Here is a 19481-nt window from a genome sequence, read left to right on the forward strand (position 1 = left end):
AATCTGGTTGAGGCTGAGACCACAACAAATTCAAACCTACTTTGAGCAAAAGGAAACCCTGCTTTCAGAGAAAACTGCACTTAAATCCCATCACCATTGAAAAATGAATACTGATTGTGAGGGAAGTTCATTTCTCTCTGCACCCCACATACTGTCAAGGGATTCAGGAAACCCCTTCAAGGCCCAGTTGTGTCTCAGTTTCGATCACCACATTAACAATTTCATTTTAAATTGTAACATCTGTATGAGAGTTCACATTATATGATCCTTACCTACAAAATTTGTTGGAATGACAGTTCATATAATTCTATCCGTGGAATGAATTGAATCTAAGAGTGTGTTTGGCTATATAGAATTGAAGCTTTAAAATTAGTATCGGTGAAATTTGAGAAAATTTTGATTCAATTTTCTTATTTATTTTTTAAAAATTACATAAATTTCAATTCCAATGTTTCAATTCAATACAACCGAACACACCTAAGTGTAAAGAAAGAAAATTGAAGGATTTGAATGACTGTATCAACTTTATATTTCATTTTAGTAACGAAATTACGCAGTCTTGCTCAGTACACTTTTTATGAGTTTTCCTTTGAATTAGCATATTTTGGAAAAAAGAAAAATAATGCACAAATTATATCATGTCAATATTAGAATGATCTCATTGTAAAATAATTAGTCAAAATATCATAAAATGAAATTTTAAAAGACGGTCAAAGTTAATAGTATAATTTGGTCAAAAGAAAAAATGTGTAAAATTTTGACTGATTCATGTGATCAATTGTAATTTGTAAATGAATTTTAGTACGAAATTTTGACTATATAATTCTTATCTAATTCTCTTTCAAAAGCTTAGATTTTGTCTAATTTCGTCTCAATTTTTGTACATAGTCATAACAAAAAGACACAAAGCTCATGAGAAGTGTGATGAGGGACACCTCACAGTAACATTATTCTTTGAGATCTCCGCGTGACACTTTTAGAGGTCTACTTTAAATTAGCATAGTTTGTTTGGATTAAAAAAAAATAATAGTGTGCAAATTATATTATCATGGTGTCAGTATTAGAGTGATCTTATTGTGAAATAAACAGTTCAAAATACTATAAAATGAAATTATATGAAACGGTCAAAGTTGAGATTATTATTTGGTCAAAAGTAAAAATGGGTAAAACTTTTACTGATTTGTATGATATATTGTAAATGAATTTTAGTCCAAAATTTTGACTATATAATCTTCATATAATTGTCTTTTAAATGGTTAGACTCGAATATTAAAATTTGTACATGATCATGATAAGAAGACATAGAGCTCACAAGAAGTGTGATGAAAGAAACTTTATGTCATTACGTACTCTACGAGGTCTCTCTCGTGATATTTTTCATGAGGTCTCATTTACGTTAACATATTTTGGACAAGTAATAATAATAATAATAATAATAATGCACAAATTATATCAGACATTGTCAATATTAAAGTGATCTAATTGTAAAACAATCATTTAAAAATGTCATAAAATGAAATTTTAGAAAACGGTCAAAGTTAATAGTATTATTTGGAATATGTAAAACTTTGATTGATTCATGTGATCTGTAAAAAAATTAAATGAATTTTTTACAAATTTTAATTATATAATTCTCACAAATTATTCTTTCAAATAGTTGGATGTAGCACTATTGAATAAAAATACAAGTTGATGCATGCATAATAGTATATTAAGATTAATACATGAGATGCTATCAAAGTCCTCTCCATGACATTGAATTAGCATTTTCGGATTCCGCTTCATATGTAACACTTGTTGTGATTTGGTTCAAAGTAAAACATTATTTTGGGGAATTAAAATCCTCTTTGATGTACATTTGGGTTCAGCATTATTTTAGTCCATTTAAATCAATAATTTAACCGTTACTCAACCATATCAAATTGAAATTAAAATCATTAATATAAAAAATGTAAAAATATAAAAGTATTTTATTTTCTATTAATTATTGCAGGAATATTATTACATTCTAGTTGTAGAAATTTCCATTGGGGATGTAGTGGGTAAAATGTATTAGATGATCCTGGGCCAAAATGTACAGAAGATGATCCAAATCTTATTTTGTAATGTGGTGTACAGAAGATGATCCAAATCTTATTTTGTAATGTGGTTCAGTCTGTCAGAATCCATCATGTGTACCAAAAATAACTAAATACCGTCAATAGAGTCTCTCTATACGGATGTATGCCGCATATATATATATATATATAGACACACACATGTACACTGTAATAATATATAAATGCAGCTTGAAATTTCGAAAAAAACAAAAATATAAAAGCACAACTGGAAAAGAATTACTAGTATTTTTAGAATTTGGGGGTTGTTGTCCTTTAGCTCTCCCTTCTCGCGCTCTTTGGTTCCAAACAGAAACCCAAAGAGCGATCAAGCGAGAAAGAGAGAGAAAGGTCCCAACTCCAATACATATAATATCATATAATAATAATAATAAGAGGCAGTATCGTTAATCTCAACAACACACAGTATAGTTTCCATATAATTTTAATTTTGATCACAATCCAGAAGAAGAAGAAGACGACCACGAGCAGCATTTATGTTAATTTATATAATCAACGCCCTCGCAGATTCCCTTGAAATTATGCGTTTTGTTATGGTCCAATTAAGACCAAGAAGTTCCTACAGGGTTTGACTTTTCAATCTTCTTGCATTTCTAAACGGTTCCTTAATAGATTTTGAGGCTAGGGTTTGTTCAATGCTTCATCTTCATCATCTCTGACGCAAAATAGGCCTTCGATCCATCACCAAGGTAAGATCTCCATCTATTTTTCATGTCCTTAGAATCAATCGTTGTCATCGATGCCATGTTCTTGCTAGCATAAATTATATATATATAATTTGCCCTGTTCATTATTTTTTGAACTGAATTCTTAAATTTGGTGAGGGTTAATAAGAAGATCGGTGTTGGTATTGGAGATCAACGCAAATGGAAGCGTCCGGTGGTAACAATTCGGACGCGTACCGAGGTGCTTCGGGGATTAGTAATTCCAGAAGATACGGAGGGATGCAGCAGTTGTCTGCATCCAATTTTTTCCGTTCACCGTTATCCACGTTATTGGAATACTCGGGCATTCTTCGAACCAGGTCGAGTCACCACCCAGAATCAGATAGTTTGATAAACAGTGGTGTCTCTGTTGGTTTCCGAGATCATAATCAGAATGATTCTGCGGCTGTTGCTGGGAACAGCGGGGAGGTTTCCATTAGGATAATTGGTGCTGGCGAACAAGAGCACAATAGGGTTGAGTCTGGGCCTGCGTTGTCGTCTTCAACGGCTGGGCAGTTGAGGGAAGTTGCTGCTGCTGCACAGAATGAAGTATTTTTCCAGCCAATGGCTAGAGCATCATCAGCCACGTCAGTGTCACAGGCATTAGATGGTCAGGGGGATTCCAGGAGTGATCGTGGGGCGGGAGAGGGCGTTTCACAATCACTAAATGGAGGTGGTGATGGGGAAGCCGCCGAGGGTGTTGGGGTTAGTAACAGGGATTCTTCTTATCAGAGATATGATATACAGCAGGCGGCAAGGTCCATTGAGCAGGTCCTTCCCTTCTCTTTGCTTTTGTTGGTTGTCTTCATCCGGCAGCATTTGCAAGGTACTTTCTGCAACTTCATTGTTAAATTTTCAGCTGCTGTACCCTTGTTCAAGGGAATGATAAATGCATGTTTACTTTCTGTTTTTTTTTTTTTTTCCTTGATATACATTATTTGAAATGTTAGGGTCTTATGGAGTAATCAAACTAATATATTTTAAAAAAAAAACTTATAATCCATTTGTTATTAGTCCTGGAAAAAGTTTACTAGTTTAGCAAGCTGCACATTATATCCTTTGACATTCGATTTTTGCATTCCGTAGCTATCTGGGCATGGTCTCTCACCAGGGTGACTAAATCATGGGTGTTTGCTTATTCTGTTGTTTCCACCTCTTACATTGATATATGTCAGGGAAAATTATCTGACCTCTGTACCTCAACTATTTTAATTTATCTCTATAGGAATTTAGGAGTGACATGAACTTGTATTTAGAAAAAAAAAGGAGTGACATGAACTTGTGCTTTTCACAATTTTAAGTTTTGAGTATGTTTTGTGTAGTGTGCCTTAAGTTTTCCATTTTTCAGTTGGATCTCATCTTCGCTAACCATTTCTTTATGCTACTGCCTTCTGACTTCTGCAAGAACTTGCAGGTTTTTTTGTTACCATGTGGATTGCTATTGTCCTGTTCAAGTCTAACGATATTCTACGGAAGCAGACAGCTCTGAAGGTGGTTTAAATTGCTCTTCATACTCTTAAATTTTGTTTTTTTAAGGGTTTTGCTAAGCTAGAAGTCAGAAAAACCACTGTCATCTTTTAGTATCATGAAAGAATTGATTTTGAGTACAGAAAGTATTGGTATCTGCAGGGAGAGAGGAAAATATCTGTTCTTATGGGCATCTCGTTAGTATTCATGCTTCATGTGGTTGGCGTTTATTGGTGGTATCGGAATGATGATCTTCTATATCCATTGGTCATGTTCCCTCCAAAAGCTGTACCACCTTTCTGGCATGCCATATTCATTATCATGGCGAACGGTGTGTGTTCTTGTCATTGAGTAAATATTAACACTACTTTTCTCAATTGATGTAAACTTATTGAGATTTCCGTAGTTTCAATATTTGGTTTTATAATACTTGAATTTTTTCGGTCTGGCTTAGTACTTGCATTCAGTTACAGCATTCTCGGGCAATATGAGAAACTGTTTTCCTTTCTTTTCTTTATTTTTTATGTTTTTGGGGAGAGGGGTTAGGTTTATGTCACAAGTGTGTTGGAGCCTTACCATTTGTGAATTGGTGAATCCTATACTTTTAAAAACATGTTGACTTATGTGGAACGGTTGTGTTCTTAAATGTGTGTTGGAGCCTTACTTTGTTCTGTGGGTGTTGCAGTTCCCTATTGGGCGTCCGCTTCTCCTGAACATCAATGGGCCAATTTATTTTGTAAAAAATAAAAAAAATATTTCACAGTATATATATATTTATATATATGTATATTACCTCGCATAGAAACTGAGTTAAACGTGCTTGATCTTATTCTTCTTCTTTGTATGATTTTTTTTTTCCTCTTCATATTTTTCATTTTTTTGGGGTTTTGGATATGATTGACTCCTTTCAGCAGTTTTGTCAGTCATCTTTCAGTGGTTAGGGAGATCTCATTAGAGTCAGTTTTGTTGCAGATACTTTGGTTCGTCAGGCGGTAATGGTTTTCAAGTGTATTCTACTGATGTATTACAAAAACAGCAGAGGACGAAAATATCGTAAGCAGGTGAGGTAATGTCATATACACAATTCATTTAGGGACCATTGCTTGGTGCAGTGATAAAATCACGGTATGTCAAGTTTGAAAACTTGAGTTCATGTATAGGGGCAGCCATTGTGTGCAAATGATTATGAAGGTTAGGAATGTATTATGTCTATCCCTATTAGCAGCTTGATTATCAGGAAATGTATTGGGTAATGGGCCAGTGGCCTTTTATTTAGGTTCATATAACGCAATATTCTTCAAAATGCAACTACCATTTGACTATAAAAGTAATTGTTTTATAGGGTCAAATGCTAACTTTGCTCGAATATCTGCTGCTGCTGTACCGTGCGTTGCTGCCAGCACCTGTCTGGTACCGTTTCTTCTTGAACAAAGAATATGGGAGCCTTTTTTCTTCATTAATGACTGGGTTGTATTTGACTTTCAAGCTCACATCTATTGTTGAGAAGGTTTGATTTTTCGTGGATGTATTCTTTTTTTCGGCGCCTCTTTTGCCCTTTGAAAAATTGCAGTTTCATCATTTTTACTGATATATTTTGAAGTACATTGATTTTGTGCATGGATCTTATAATTTTTCCTTGGGATTCCCACCTTGTGTGGGTGGTGTGCAGGTCCAATCGTTTTTTACTGCTTTAAAGACATTGTCTCGCAAAGAGATCCATTATGGGGCTTATGCAACTTCGGAACAGGTAGCATAGTTTTCCTTGGCTATACACCCTGCTACAACTTTCCTAAGTTCAGCTATCTGTGAATTTGATGTTAAAATCATGGTTATAAAAAATTGAAAAGACTGTTACATAATGTCTTCCCTATTGGTATCTGAGAGTATGGACCCATAGGAATAGTGGAAGTAATATGAAGCTGCTTCACATGTGTAGCGGCTGTTATGGTGTGCTACCCATATGTACCAGCTGTTATGGCCAGCAACGGCTTGTTAATGCACATGGAATAAAAAGCTCATATGTCGATCCCTACCTTATGTGTGTGTGAGTGAGTGAGTTTGTATGTATTCTTCTTCATAAACCTCATTTTTTACTTGGATCCTAGTAGCATGGACGTATTTATGTGTATTAAGTGCAGATATTGTCTTAACTCAGTTTTATTAAATCTTTAATTCCAGGAGACATTGATAAGACTGAATATATCTTTGTTTCAATCTTCTTTGTTTCATCTACCATAGAGTTTGAACATGGACATTTCTGACTTGCTTGTTTTGAAGGATTGATAAGAGTGTTCTATGTACAATTATGTAGGAAACTCGAATTATCATATATCTTTGCTAGCTGCATGTCCAAATGTCCAATTAGACATGTATGACGGATATCCTAGAGACGTTTCAAGTATTTAGAAGAGTCCATGTAAAGGACCAAGTGTTTAACCCAATTTTTTTATAAAAATTGTCATGAACAAACTGGAATTTGATAGATTCAAAGGTAGGTGACACATCATTTGCTTGATTGGAATTAGATCTTATATCTTTACCTAAATTGACTGACTTAAGCATCAGCAATCATTCTTCTAATTCTCTTTTTTTTTTCTTCATTAACATTTTAAAGGGAAATTATTCGTGCATTCTAAGTTGAATGTGATTTGATGCAGGTCAATGCAGCTGGAGATCTTTGTGCTATTTGCCAAGAAAAAATGCATGCTCCAATCTTACTACGTTGTAAACACATATTTTGTGAAGACTGTGTATCAGAGTGGTCAGTTTTTGCGTTCTAGATCAATATTTCTCTTCAATTCTGCATTTTATATATAATGAGTAAACTATAATTCACTGAGAGCACCAAAACGGGAGTGCAATTCATGTACACGTGGGTATACAACTTTACCAGGAAAAGCCACTACTGAGAAGTGAGAACTCATTTCCCTTTTAAACGTTTCAAAAGATTGTAAAAGACTACATAGTATAAGATAAGATTTGTAGGTTATGCACAGCAAGTAAAGGGAAGATGCATAATGTACCTTTGTAGGTTTCCTTCTCTTGAAACTCCCTCTCAACTGTTAAAAGTATCTACTACTGTTTCTGGCATAATATGGTGCTCTAGCAAGTGAGGAAAGAATGCTTGATTACTCTGATGGCACTCCATAATGAAGAAGAAGATGGCTCACTGTTTTCTCAGCACCTTTGTGGATAAGACACCAATTGGCCAACAGGATCCTCTGCTCTTTAAATTCTCTGCAGTCAGAATTGTATTATGCTGCTGATCAAGTCATAGACACCACCTTGATGGCGGGCTTTGTTATGCCATTTAACCTTCTGAGGGAAGCTTGTGGTCTCAAAAAGCACGTGGCCTCTCATTTATGCCATGTTTGGTTGGAGGGAAGGATTGAGGGGGATGGATGAGAGTAGGGATGGATAAACATTTTTGTGTTTGGTTGGAGGGAAGGAAAGAGAGGGAGGAAACAAGGAGGGATGCTTCATCCCTCCTTCCTTTATGTTTTTCTATCCACCCACTTTTGGGAGGAAGAGAGGAGAGAATGAAGGCATAACTACCTATAAATTTATAATTTACAATTTTAACCTTTTCAAAAATTTTGGAATGAATATCTACCTTTTATAATTTTATATAATGAGGGTGTATTGGTAAAAAGAATATAAAAAATCTCCTTCCATTCCTTCCAACCAAACAAGAAAAAAGTATCACTCCATTCATCCTTTCTACTATCCATTCCATTCAACCAAACAAAAAATAGGGAAGACACCTCCCATTCCCTAGGGATACCTCATCCATCCCCACTCCTATCTCTTTCCTCCATTTTTCCAGCCCTCCAACCAAACAAAGCATTGGAGAATACTTTACAAAAGAACTGGACACGAGAGACTCCATTTTTACCTGCCTTCTATCTCATTTCATCCTTCATCTCACCACACCATATGGACCCCTTGCAGCATTTCCAACAAGGTCATAAATAAGTCCATCTCTCATTCCTTAAAGGCTCTCCCAGATCTAGGGCTCAAAACCAAACTCAACTCTACTCAATAAAGTCTTGTTCTAACTATTTGAAGTTGGCTACACGGATCTTCTTTTCCCACTGTGTTCAATCTAATGTCACAACCTCAGTTAAATCACAAGTTATCACATCTTTTCTTACTATCTCAAACCATGTTAATTTTGATCTTTTGCGTTTCGGCGCACATGGACAAACAATCTTAATCGGTTTTCTTTCTTTTTTATCTAATATATGGTGCTTCATTAGTTTGATGAGTGTATTTGTTTCTAAATTTATTATTTTTTGTTTTACCACACATCCATCTTAACATCTAAATTTTTGCTACACCCAATTTATGGATATCCTATTTCTTAGTTGCCAATCATTCTGTCCCTTAACTATAGCTGGTGTAATAATATTTTTTTAAAAAAAATTACCTATCAATTTTAGAGACATATATTTATCACATGACATGCTAGAAGCCTCTCTATTTAATTTATCTTGGTTTAATTCTATGTGCAAGATGATCCCTAATATATCCGCTATGTGAATAATCAAGTTTAGGTTTTGGAACTTCTCATTTTTTGTCATCTCATCGCTTAATTTTCACTAGATCTCCATTTATCCCTGCTTTAGTTTCATCGATTAAAGAAATATAATCAACAAATAGCATGAACTGTGAAACCTTTTTTTTAAAATCATGTCAATAATCAATATATGTATATTTTGTTAATTTCTTTTTTAAAATCCACCATATTATATTTCTAGTTATGGTCTCTTACGCTTTTTCATTTGAGGATTTGTCTTTAATGGCCTCTGCCACAGTATATGTTATGCCAAAATGAAATTCTATTTCCTTTCCACTTCACAATAAACACAAGGGTGGAATTTCCTGTCATTCCATAATACCCTTCCAAAGACACTCTTAGGAAGAATTCCCCATCTTTGGTGCCCAACCATCCCAAGATTAATTCCCCGACAATTCTCCATGTTACTCCACTAATCTTTGCCACAAGGAATTCTCCTCAGCATTCCTAGATTATGAAGAGAGATAATATGCTGGAAGGCTACTCAGTCTACTCTTTGTTGATGTAATCCTTCCTTTTTCAAGAGATACGATTACTTTCACTCCCACAAGCCTCATCTAAAACAGCTACATAAGAACATCCCAGACAGCCTTCTCCTTGTAGGATGAACCTTAGGGAAGGGCAAATAAAAGGTAGGAAGGGAACTCACCCTTCCCCTATAAATTGATTGCTAGATCTTCCATGTTCCTTATCTTCCCAATTGGAGTAGGTTACTATTTCTAGATTCAGTTGAAGCATTTAGATTCTCAAAGCAAAGGAGAATGCATTGTTAACTTTCAATTACCCCACATTCACCTGCAAAAAAGTGATGGCATTATCTGCAAGAAGGCAGTGAAAGACCTCTGTTGAGTGACCTTCCTTCTCCAGTCCTATAGCCCCTCAACAGACCCCTCCTCCCTTGCCATCCTCATCAACCTGTGCTAGGCCTTCACCAATATAAACAACAGGGGACACGGGATCACCCTGCCTCGAAAGAACCTTTTCAAAGAGTTGTTCATCAAAGAATGAAAACTGAACAATAGAAATAGAAGCTCATAATAATTTGAGCAATTCTTATGATTCTATCAAATTTCTTGTATTAATAGCGTATAATAGTAGAGTTCACTTGAAAAAGCTAGAATTATGTTGCATGGTGATGAACTTGGGACTAAATTAAACATGGTCTATTCTAATTATATCTCAATTCTTTTTCTCAAAGAAAGTCAAAGTACTCAGAACACTTGTTTTGCTTTCTGGAACAATTATGCAATGACATGGTATGTTTGAATGTTAAATGTGTCAGGCATGTGTTCCGTGGTATTTACGAAGTACCAGATATGTGTTCAAAACAAATGAAAGAAAAAAAAATGGATTGGTTTAATAAGTATTATGACACATATCCATGACCATTCAAGAAGTATCTATATCTGATATAGATACAATACTGCTCCCTTGTATAAAAGTATTCATAGTTAGCCCATTTCTGGACAATTGAAGTCTCCCAATCATCATATGACTCCATTATGATCCTTGATTTTTTCTATTGGTGCTGGCCAAATGTGGTTGATGTTTAATTCTGTTTACCTTGGAGTATGTGTTTTCATTGTGTGTCAAACGCCTTTCAACCTCATCTCGTAGTTGTTGTGACTTGGCTGTGGCACAATTGCTACTTACATTGTTCAGAATGGCCTTTGAAGTTTTGAGGCCATGCTTGCAGGTAAGGTGGGGTACGGTTTTGTCTTGTACCTTTTTGTTGTTTTTGAATGAATTTATCCATTAAAAGAAGTGCGAGGATTATACCTTGACATGGTAGTCAGACTTCATGTTGTGGTGGAGTTGATAGTTTGGACTCACCTTTGTCCTTCTTTGATGGATTTTGTCAATCAGAGTGAGAGAGGGAGGGAGAGTGAGACAAAAAAAAAAAAAAAGTGTGGAGTTGAAGCACTCGGAGTGGTTGATGGTTGGGAATAGTGTGACATGTATGGATTATTTAAGTATTTAGAAGTGATAGGTCTGTTGGAGTGGAAAATATCAGGATGCAGGGCAGTCTCCCTATCATTTGATTGGTCTGTCAGAGGATTGTTAATACGCTGCTATTCATGTGCACTTCTGTTTGAGAATGATCTGGAAACTTTAAGTATTAGCGCACTTCCATTTTCTTTATATTGAGAAATAGTCTGAATGACATTCTGCAATTTCTGATCTTTTAGAGCAAGAGTTTCATTGAATGGACAAATTTGATGGGGTTTTAAACCAAACTATAGATGGAATTTCGAACACCAGGGGGCTGCTATTCTCATATTTTGAAACATAAAGTTCTCTGTTTTATTCTTGTGGGCTGAGAGAATATGGAAAGGAAGAATTTCATCCTATTAAGCAATCATATCATATGCATATATGTAAATAATTTATGTATGTTACTCCATTTCTGTTTGGTATATTGCTTCTTGTATATGCTTCTGTATGTCAACTCTCTGGGATAATTGAGTCCTTTGTATTCCAGGTTTGAGAGGGAAAGAACATGCCCATTGTGCAGGGCCTTGGTGAAACCAGCAGAACTCAAATCATTTGCGGACGGATCAACAAGTCTGTTTTTTCAGTTCTTCTAACAACCAGGGAGTTTTTCTGCTTTGAAAGCCTCTTATTCAAAGCACCGTCTCCTGATCATATATCCACACTGGTAATTTTGAATGGATCCTGCACAGCCTCCTTGTGTTCTGTTGCTGCAAGAAATTAAACCAAAGTAGCTGGATGGAATTGCATTGGACATCTGTTCATGTGTTGTATTGAAAAGCTTAATTGTATGTAATGTATCCTTAAGCTGCTCATATATATTTGCCATGCTACTGTTTAATCTGCCATAAACGAAAGTTTTGAATAAGTAAATATATTTTTCTAGTGTATTTGATGTTTTTATTTCTCCTATAAAGAGTTCCACTGTTTTAAGAGTGATTTGGATTTTCCACACTTGCCTATTAATCAAGCAAAGGGAAAAATGTTACTGGTGAATTACTCTACTAGATATTTTTATTCTGCAAAAGTAGTGGATGCTAGATAGTGATGAAACAAGGTTATGAAATCAATCCATGACAGCGTGAAATATAAAAATATGCACTGGAAATGCAGCCACTAAAAAAGAATTGAACCTGGTCTTCCAATCCAATCGTACTAGAGCAATGCAAGCCACAAGAGCCAGGGAACTCGTTAAGGTTAGACATGGTTTGAACAATGGCCTGAAGCTGTATCTAACTACAGCAGCTAGATACCGGATGGATGGTGGGAATTGTGTACCAGGTAGAAATAAAATGGTGTACGAAGAATGACAATACTCGGATAGAGAGAGAAACATTATGAATCGGCTGAAAGAGAATGGGGCCTTGGATGTGTTGTGTTGAGTTCTTCATTAAGAGAGTCATGGTGGTGTTAGACCCTCCAAAAACCTACAGTTGAGTACTGGATTATTCTACTGGTTTTCTTCTTTCCTAAACTAGTATCTGATGGGGGAAAACCATAAAGAATGTGTTGAAAACCATGGTTCAGCTGTGTTCTACTGGAGCTATCATAAATTTCTCTTTCTTCAGATGAAACAGAAGATAACAGCCAAAAACAGTTTCCAGTTCCTATTAGGGAAAGATAACGCAGAATCTAGAGGTTCATTTGTGTGATGAGAATTCCATAGTTTGCCATGAAAATTGTGAAGTCAGCAAGTGCAAATCATACAAACCACTAATAATGATAATCAATTTGTTATGTTTGGTATGATATTTGGGAAATAATCCATCAGGGTGTCGATTCCCTTATCTACGAAACTGCATGGATATATATGGTCATATTTATCAGTCAATACCAGATGTGTGAAAACTGCTGTTGCTTATGAACATTGATGTGGAATGCATATCGTTCTGAACTTGCTCTTCTTTTTAGACATAAATCTTGTGCCGAATTTAATATTAACAAAGAAATCTTCCTAAAACCATCCCCTTCTTTACAATACCGAGTTTGAGCTAGAAAGCTGCAGTTAAGTTTGAAGAGGAGAAGTGTATTGTCATTATTTAACAACAATTCCAGAATGCTAACGAACACTGTTACATACACAAAATACAGATAGCCTGGACAAAGAATTCCCAACACCCAGCTTTCCCCTCTCTTCACCCTCCCCATCAAAAAAAAAGAAAAAGAAAAGGTAGAAGCAAGAAAAAAATAATAATAATAAAAAAGATTAATGTTACAAAAAGCATTGACAAAATGTGAGAAATAAGGATTCAACAGGCAGAATTGTGGGAGTGTGTTGTAGAATCTTCTGTTGTGGAAATTGGACCACTGGGACTTGGTGAGGCCTCAGTCTGAGTAACACCGGTTGGTGCTTGTGGTGGAATGGGGACTGATAAGGTTTCGTTTGTCAATGGAGGTGAGTGCAAGGATGGGGAAACAGAGAGAAACCTGGAGACTGCAGGGATGGGGTAAACCTCTGTAACCTCTTCTATGCCCTCGTCCAAGTAGACAACATCCTGCATGGTGAGTTGGTGGTATTCAACAATCTCCCTTAAGACGCGATTCTCACGTGCATATACAGAATTCTCATTGCCCAGCCGAGCCTTCTCAGCTAAAAGTGTTTCAAGTTGAAGGCGTATCTGAAATTTGTAAAGATTTACACACAAAAAATAAGCCAATGATGTATGACAACACTTCTTCCACAACTAAAAATACAAATAATATAATTGTAAACAGCTCATGTTTATATGTATGTATAACACAGCAACAAAATAAGTGTCTTGTGTGATTAAACTTATCAGCATTACATTTCTTATTAGTAAATGCAACAACCATACCATAGAATTTCTAACATATTAAAATAATGAAATGGTCTCAAAATTCTTGCCGCACAAAAGGAAATGTATGAATACCATATCATCATCTGCAGGATTGACTCCCTTTTCACGAGCCTCTCTAAGAATTTTGTGTTCATCTTCTAGCTGAGTAGATCTTTCCTTGGCAAAAGCCAAATCTGCTTTCACAGTTTTCAGCTCCCGTAGAAGTTGTTTTGCTTTGGCAGCTGTTGCCATTGCCACCTGTTACCCAAAATAACGGTCAACAATGCAGTTTACCGGCAATGAAACTGTATGAAAGCTCCACGGAGAAGGAATATGAAAATACAACTAAAGCTCGAGAAACTTTGTATTATATAGTAACTGGAAATAGTCTACTATTATTTGCTATTTGCAGTTTCAATGCTACAAATCTCCATGCATGTCCTATCTTCTAATTTTGAGTGGTTCTCTAACTTTAAAGAACATTAGCATTGAATCAAAGGTCACATGAACCAGTGATGCACAATTACACATTTGCCACCTTACGTCGCGGGATGCCTTGAGTTGAGTTTCTTGGTTGGTTTGCATCTGTAGTTGATTGGATTGCACTAATGGTTGTAGCCATGGATTATGTACACCAGGGACTCGATTTTGTTCATCAGAGCTGCTTCCTTTTCTCCTGATTTGCAGTTTGCGAGTTTCTTGGATGATGTCTGCAGTTGTATTCTCCATAATTGTACGTCCTTCCTGAAAGAAGGATAAATATATGAAATGCAGCAGGATTATTTCTATTGCTAGACATGGAAAAAAAAAAAAACTATTAGATATTCACTGAGAAATTCATAGGATTTCATGATAGCATATGTAAGACTAGAGCAAGAGTTCCACTTCTTGTATTCGTATTTCAATTTTCAACTCATTTTATAACCATTCACATCATGACTAAGCGAAAGCCATAGATTGTGAATGAGAGTACCTTGAATCCACATGGAAGAAAAAAAGAATTCGCAGAGGAATCTGATAATATATTAATCATTGAATGATTAAAACCCTAAAACTGTAAAGGAAACTAATTCTTAAGGAAATTAAAAATATAAAGAAACTAATTGTACAAAGAAATTAAAAACCTAAAATTAAACTTCCTAAAAAATAAAAATAAAAATAATATAAACCTACTAAAACTGTCCTACATCAATTCATCTCCCACTTCCCTCGGCAAGTAGACGCGAAAACTTCTAGAGCCCAACTAATGCTCAATAAATTTACAAAAATACCATATAAATCAACTAAAAGAGGATCACTCACTACAAAAAATTATTATCTCAATATAATTATCTTGTAAACGCCGAATTATTTCCCACTCTCTCATTTGGGTAATTTCTACTCACCAAAAGTTCTCTCACAATACCAAACTACAGTATTTTGGATGAAGACTTACAAAAGCCCACCAATTAGACCGAAAGGTTGGTTCATAATATAATAGAACATACTAAAATATATTATCTGATACATTTTACCTCCAAAGCATTTCCAATGGTGTCACCTATGTGATTAAGGGAAGAGGTGAGCGCATCCAAGCCCTTGCGTAGTGTAGGATTGTCCATTTTTCTAGAGCTCCCATGAAATTGATATGGCTGATGAAACTGGAATTCAGAGAAGCAAGAAGGGAAGAATATCAAGAATCAAATAAAGAAGCTTAGTCAATTAAGCATAGTATATGACCACCACTGTATGACACCTGCAGGCTACGTGAACAGAAAAATGGTTGCAAACAACAAATCAAAGTATTGCAAAGCTTATTTTATGCTCTAATTTTCTTAATTTATGCTTCTGCCCGTATTATGTCAGAAGCATTGTTGAAGAAGTTCACCTGGCCCGAAGAGGTATTGTGCATCTCTGGCTGCATTTCACTAGGTGTTTCAAATTGTTGGGACATGTTATCATCCTCAAGAATCGCTTTAGCTTTCCTAGCTAGAACACCCCAAAACCCCTTGGGTTCATTTGAGCTTTCCATCGATGTATAATCGTAGAGTGAAGAGCTCTATGTTTTCAGCAATCACAGCATGTCAGCAGAAAAGAAAACACTAAAACAACTTCTTAATATTAAATGAAAAAACAAAAACTTAGCAAAAGTTCGTGGTAAATAGAATTTGTGCAGCAATCCCAAGTAGTTGAGATAAGACTAGGTTGAATTAAGTATGAGTTAAACACATTAAAGAATTAAAAGATTTAATGAACAATCAGTTGATGACAAAGTAAACATAAGCACCACAATAAATAATTAAATAAAATGAAAAGGTGCTTGCCTGAAATCCACAAACCATGTTGACAAAGTTCACATGTCCAACACTAATAGATATGAGGTGCTACTAAATTTAATCCAATTTTTACTTCAAAAAAGTATGGTCTCCAAAAGAATGGTCTGCAACTCATCGAAGTTAAAACTTTCAGAGCTAAACTAGCGTTGGTGTCAATGGGCATGCCTGGTCTAGAGATGCAATAATCCCTTTAAAGAATTAGTACACTTGCCTAGAGGTTATATCTCCCTAATTGTGTCAAAGGCCTCACGGCGTATCTATTTGGTCTCTGCCAGTTTCCAGAAGAAGTAAAATAAGGTCCCAAATGATCCAGAAAGGGAAGTTGCGAACGAGTTCCTACCACAATCAGGAAACAATTACAGGAAAAAGCTAAAGCTACCCTAGACCATAGATCAAAAGAATTGAGTAAAAAGAATGAGAAAAACTCACGGCTTGGTTTAGTGGGAAAGAATGAACTGGCAGGAGGATAAGGACTGTGGTAATTTGAGGAACTCATAAGAAGTACCATGCCTCATTTTTGACAAGGATGTTGGGCTTTCCTGGTGGGATTGGCTTGTTAAACACAGCTAGCTTGGGTATCATGGGCATGCCTGGGCACCTTACACCAAGGCATGGCATGGTATGAGACAACCTGTGGACGCAAGCTGGTGTGGCAGCGAAAGCATGTCTTAGCATGCTTGGTGGTGACTACATGCCTTGGGGCATGGCAGCAAGCCAAGACCAACTGTGGCATTAATATCAGAATATGGTATGCCCTTTAAGCCTGCCATGGCCTGTACAAGGCAGCCTCCACCTTTTGGGCTGACCAGACTTATTAGCATTTAAGGCGGCATTGGTGTGGCAGTGGTCATTTTCATTTTAGTAAATTGACAATGTGCTGGTAAATTCATAATTGAGCCATTATGATCCTTGAGATACAAGTGATGTTTCCTTCTGTCAGTCACGGTAAGAATTTCTAAAGCGATGACCTCCCCTCGACCCTAAGACATGGTAGCATACTCATATCCCAGCAGAGGCTTGGATGGCCTAAAAGGCCCCAAGGGTCTTTCTTGAGTTGCTAACTGATTGATGGCTAGTGTGGGAGGGTTGCTATGGTGGTATTCGACACCTTACATGTTGAGGCACATGAAGCTTATCAAATGCTTGAGAGTTGAGACCCTTCACAGATTCATGGAATTGTCTAATTGGTGGCAATAAGACGGAATGCAGAAGATATGCTCAATTGAGACACTAATTAAGTGTGCGTAGTGCATGAGAAATCAGTAAGGCAGTTGAGCAGACAACTGCCATGGCCTATGCAGTGTTGTCCAGAGGCAAACTCATAGACATAACCGCTCAAGGTTAGATGCATGGCTTGACTGAAGACACACAAATTTTTGCAATTGTCTTGGAATGGTTGCAGTAATGCTATATATGGCCATTGCCAAGGTACTGCCGACGTAGAGAACATTTGGCCGGATTTTGTTTTCATTCTATACTTAAAAAGTTGAAGATTTTTTTCCCCTGCAAATTATGTGCTGTGCATATCCATGAACTTGTGTGTGTGGTTGGTTGTAGTGCAATGCATTCACAGGTTAATCTCTGTGAGATAAAATGAATAAACATAAATGCATTGGATGAAATCCAGAAGCTGACTGAAAAGTTGCATATTTATAACTACATAAAGTATAGCAGAAATGCACAACATTGTCAATTTCAAGTTTGAATCATAACATGGCCTCTTGACTACACAATGTATCAATTTGTATAGAATGGGATCATTGATTCCTTATCAAATTGACTAATTCATAAGTCTTGAATCCAAAGTTGAAATTTGAGAAACCACCCAAAAAAAACAAAAACATATAGATTCTTGAAAGTTATGCGACAAAACAAAAGTAAGCAAATCCACAACATTGCAGACAAAAGAAAAAGGAAAGAAAAGGAAAAGAAAGGAAAGGAAAGAAAAGGAAAGAAGTTGAGTATGGAATAAGATTTCCTTCCAAAGCAAATAGCATAAGAAAAAGATCCCAAACCAGATCCAATGTAAAAACAAAAAAAGCATCCATCCTTAAAAGGGAAAAGAGGATTACTCCGTTCAATAATAAAACATTGATTAACTAATTAATTAATTGCCAAAACGTGGAGATACGTATAGTATATCCATGTTATATACATCATACATAGTTGCATACACAAGTGCATATATATATATATATATAACGTACATTATATACCGATAGATATAGATATTTTGGTTTGGAAAAGCAGAAATGAAATGAAAAAGAGAAGCGTAGAGAGAGAAAAAGAAACCTTTGATCGATTATTGAAGGAGGAGTGAAAGGCAGAGTCGCCATAAGCGGAGGAGAGGGACGAATCACGATGAGCGGCGGAAGCTCGGATAGCCTGAGTGGCCATAGAAGAAGAGGAAGAAGAAGAGGAGGTGGTACTGTCATCATCGTGTGGCTGATGAAGATGATATATCTCTTCCTTGAACGTCGAAGCCCTCGTGATTCCCTGTCTTCTCCTATACGCCATTAATTAATACCTATTAATAATCCACCGCCGCCGCCGCCGCCTCCACCACCGACGATGCCCGCCAGTAAACGAGGGAGGTGGAAATTAATTAATTCACATCTAACGAACTCTGCTTTTCTTGAAAGGGAGAGAAAATGATGATGATACTAATTAAACATAGAGAGAGAGAGAGAGACAACCACATCAATTGCTCCTCCACGTTTTTGCAAAATTCAGGTAGTTCGGTTAATTGGCCCGGCCTTTATGTCCATTTCACTGCAAATCCAAAATGACCCACATTTATTCGAACTGGGTCACAATTGCCTCACCCAGCCCAGCCCACCAAAGTGAGGGGTCACTTCTCAAGAAGAAACATTTTGGGTAAGCACAGTGGAGAAACTAGTATTGTATACTTCACCTTTTCTTGACAGTTTGCTGTCACATCAACTTTGCATCAATTATTGCAATTATATGTGTAGTTTTTCTAACCACACACCTAATTTTGCCTCACTTGGTGCTACACGCAACTAGTTGCTTTTTTTCTTTTTCTTTTTTCATTTTTTGCTTCTAAACTTTCCATCTAATCTTCAACTTCAGGCATCTACTCAGCACTTTTTATGCACATTTATATACAAACATATACGTATAGTGCAGCCTAATTTGTTTTTCATTGATTACATCACCCAGTTAGACAATGTTTTATTGTTAAGAACTTTAAACCACTCCATAGTTCACTATGTAAACCTCTGTATCGAATTGTCCATTGATGGATAGGAGATTAGTACAATTATTGATACTTAACATGCATTAGGCAATTATTAAAAAATTTCCTGAGATTCATCCAAGAGGTTTCCACACCACTTTCAAGATGAGATATGAAAATCTTATTATGAGAATCTTACTATTAGACATTTTTTTTTTTTTTTTTTCAAGCAAAAAACAGTTTGTTATATGAGATAGCAACATGAAAGAAGAAAGAAGAAAAAGAAGGGGGGAGATTAAAATTCAGCTGC

At 36.1% G+C, this 19481-nt stretch overlaps 2 protein-coding genes across 4 annotated transcripts; one reads left to right on the forward strand and one right to left on the reverse strand.

Moving 5' to 3' along the window:
• Positions 1 to 2337: 2337 nt before the first annotated feature.
• LOC132313431 (uncharacterized) lies at positions 2338 to 11749 on the forward strand. Of its 3 annotated transcripts, none has more exons than XM_059812196.1 (9): positions 2338 to 2806; positions 2942 to 3647; positions 4236 to 4312; positions 4451 to 4619; positions 5261 to 5349; positions 5631 to 5795; positions 5958 to 6035; positions 6946 to 7049; positions 11350 to 11749. In XM_059812196.1, exons 2-9 carry the CDS (start codon positions 2984 to 2986, stop codon positions 11453 to 11455), a joined length of 1452 nt encoding a protein of 483 aa, XP_059668179.1. In that variant the 5' UTR covers positions 2338 to 2806; positions 2942 to 2983; the 3' UTR covers positions 11456 to 11749. The 3 variants fall into 3 exon arrangements, with proteins under 3 accessions (XP_059668179.1, XP_059668178.1, XP_059668180.1); XM_059812195.1 differs by having other exon boundaries at positions 2952 to 3647; XM_059812197.1 differs by having other exon boundaries at positions 2955 to 3647.
• A 1115-nt stretch (positions 11750 to 12864) lies between these two features.
• On the reverse strand, positions 12865 to 19392 carry LOC132313435 (uncharacterized). Its single transcript, XM_059812199.1, has 6 exons — positions 18265 to 19392; positions 15525 to 15695; positions 15172 to 15297; positions 14201 to 14401; positions 13751 to 13915; positions 12865 to 13477 (listed from the first exon to the last, which is right to left on the reverse strand). The coding sequence occupies exons 1-6, from the start codon at positions 18487 to 18489 to the stop codon at positions 13109 to 13111; spliced, it is 1257 nt and encodes a 418-aa protein (XP_059668182.1). The 5' UTR covers positions 18490 to 19392; the 3' UTR covers positions 12865 to 13108.
• Between the last annotated feature and the right edge of the window lie 89 nt (positions 19393 to 19481).

Source organism: Cornus florida, unplaced genomic scaffold (genome assembly GCF_030987335.1).
Source record: "Cornus florida cultivar Cherokee Brave unplaced genomic scaffold, ASM3098733v1 CherokeeBrave_3.0.0_Hap2_Chr06, whole genome shotgun sequence".
Lineage (NCBI taxonomy): Eukaryota > Viridiplantae > Streptophyta > Magnoliopsida > Cornales > Cornaceae > Cornus > Cornus florida.

Coding starts and splice junctions, on each gene's coding strand:
- LOC132313431 (XM_059812196.1), top strand. CDS start 2,984: ATGGAAGCGTCCGGTGGTAACAATTCGGACGCGTACCGAGGTGCTTCG. Junction 6,036..6,945: donor CTTATGCAACTTCGGAACAG/GTAGCATAGTTT, acceptor GATTTGATGCAG/GTCAATGCAGCTGGAGATCT. Junction 7,050..11,349: donor GAAGACTGTGTATCAGAGTG/GTCAGTTTTTGC, acceptor TTTGTATTCCAG/GTTTGAGAGGGAAAGAACAT.
- LOC132313435 (XM_059812199.1), bottom strand. CDS start 18,489: ATGGCGTATAGGAGAAGACAGGGAATCACGAGGGCTTCGACGTTCAAG. Junction 13,916..14,200: donor AACTCAAGGCATCCCGCGAC/GTAAGGTGGCAA, acceptor TTTGGGTAACAG/GTGGCAATGGCAACAGCTGC. Junction 13,478..13,750: donor ATCCTGCAGATGATGATATG/GTATTCATACAT, acceptor TACAAATTTCAG/ATACGCCTTCAACTTGAAAC.